This window comes from Ipomoea triloba, chromosome 9 (genome assembly GCF_003576645.1).
Source record: "Ipomoea triloba cultivar NCNSP0323 chromosome 9, ASM357664v1".
Taxonomy (NCBI): Eukaryota; Viridiplantae; Streptophyta; class Magnoliopsida; order Solanales; family Convolvulaceae; genus Ipomoea; species Ipomoea triloba.
Window position 1 is genome coordinate 8,328,230 of NC_044924.1, and position 1,988 is coordinate 8,330,217.

General features: G+C 37.5%; 1 protein-coding gene across 1 annotated transcript in view; it reads left to right on the plus strand.

Annotated features, from left to right (window-relative positions):
- Positions 1-1,062: 1,062 nt before the first annotated feature.
- LOC116029515 overlaps positions 1,063-1,988 on the plus strand; it is a 3,322-nt gene continuing 2,396 nt past the window's right edge. The window contains exon 1 of the mRNA XM_031271566.1: positions 1,063-1,665. Coding sequence (XP_031127426.1) covers positions 1,063-1,665 — 603 coding nt within the window. The remainder of the gene's footprint in view (positions 1,666-1,988) is intronic.

The window sequence follows — 1,988 nt, forward strand, 5'->3', positions numbered from 1 at the left end:
AAGCCCAAAACACCAATTTTTGCATAGAAATTAACTAGGAAGTTGAAAGCTTAACATATAATTTTCATATCAAATCTTAGCTCCATAATACATATACCTATACAATTGCCTATTTTCAAGTGACTATACCGACTGAAGGGATTTCTTACCTTGCTTGAAGCTTTTTTAACCTTAAGAAGTGTTGGGTTCCTTATCTCCAAAATCCACCGAAAATCCCTAAATAAATTTCACCGTAATAACAATAAAATCCAAGATTTCTTAGTTTATGATTAAGTCTTAAAGAGAGTTCTAACCAAATATTCATAAAACTTACCTAGTGTTGAGGACTTGAAGGTTTAGCTATGGAGTTCTTAGCAAAGCAACAATGGTGAAGAACAAAAATGATCACACTCTCTCTCCTCTCTCCTTATAAATTTTCGGCCAAGTTGATGATCATCCTAGCTTGGGATCCAAGTTTAATGCATTCTTATCCAAAGATATTATTACTTTAATCCAAGGTAATTATTTTTCGAAAAATATAGGATTTTCTAGACAGTTAGGGATTAAATCAGATAAATCTAAGGTGGAAAATAGCTTAATTCGGGAAATTATTAATACCATAATTATTCTAAAATTAATCCCGATATTAATCACCCAATTTCTGAATTTTTCAATACATCGCGAAATTTAGCGGTTCGCAGGCTCGTAACAAGTTACATCCTTATAACTCATCTAGTATCAATCTTAACTAAGAAAAATGTTCATACTTAATCACATTATGTATAATAATCCATTTCTTATGAAAATTCGAACCAAATATGCGTCCTTAAAATTTTCACGGTTCGTGCCTGGTACGTAGATCGTAACTTATTAATAACTATTCTTGCTAAAAAAATTCTCTGAAAGTACTAGGGTTCATTTCTTAATTATTATAACTTACAAAAATATTTATTCCTCGAATTCAAAAATTATCGAAATTGGTGAGGGGTTACAGAAAGGGTGTTTAGGAGAAGGGTGAGGTTCGAAAATGCATGGGGTAAATATGATGAATGCAAGAAGGTAGTAGTTGATGCATGGGAAGGGATGGGGGACTGTGATATTGTGCGCAGATTGAGAGGGTGTGGAGATGCAGTGTGGCAGTGGGGTAGAAGGAATTTTAGGGGTGAGGAGGATGAAATTTCCAGGTGTAAAGAGCGGATGGGTAGATTGAGATTGGCGCAGGGTTTGGGAGCTAGTATGGAATTTAGTGCTGTTCAAAGACAGTATTTTATGCTTTTGAAAATTCAAAGTGACAAATGGCGTCAAAGGGCCAAGGAATTGTGGTATACGGGTGGTGATGTAAATAGCCGATTTTTTCATAATTCGGTGAAGGGGAGGCGACAGAGGAATTTTATAAATCACCTGCGAGATGAATATGGGAATTTGGTGTCAGATGAGAGGGGTATGGGGGCGGTGGCGCTGCATTATTTTCGGGGTTTGTTTTCGGCAGTTGAGGGAGATAGGAGGGCAGTGGTTGGTTGTTTAGAGAGGAGAGTGTCTGATGTTCAAAATCAAGAGTTGGTTCGGGATTTTTCTCATGCAGAGGTTCGTGAGGCTTTATTCGCAATGCACCCGGATAAATCTCCGGGACCGGATGGGTTGTCTCCTGCTTTTTTCCAGCTTAATTGGCATACATTGGGGAATGAGGTAGTCTCTTTTTGTCAGTCTTTTCTACACTCCGGTCGTTTGCCAAATTCTATAAATGATACGCACATTATTTTAATTCCCAAAAAGAAAAACTCTCAGTTGATGTCTGATTTTTGCCCTATTTCATTGTGCAATGTGCTATATCGAATTTTAGGGAAAGTTTTATCTATTCGGTTTCGGTCTTTACTTGATTCAATTGTTTCATGTGCCCAAAGTGCTTTTGTTCCGGGTCGGTCTATTATTGATAATGTCTTAATTGCATATGAGTCGGCTCATGCTTTAAATAGGGGTCATGGGAATGGGGGGGGGGGTTGTGCGGCTCT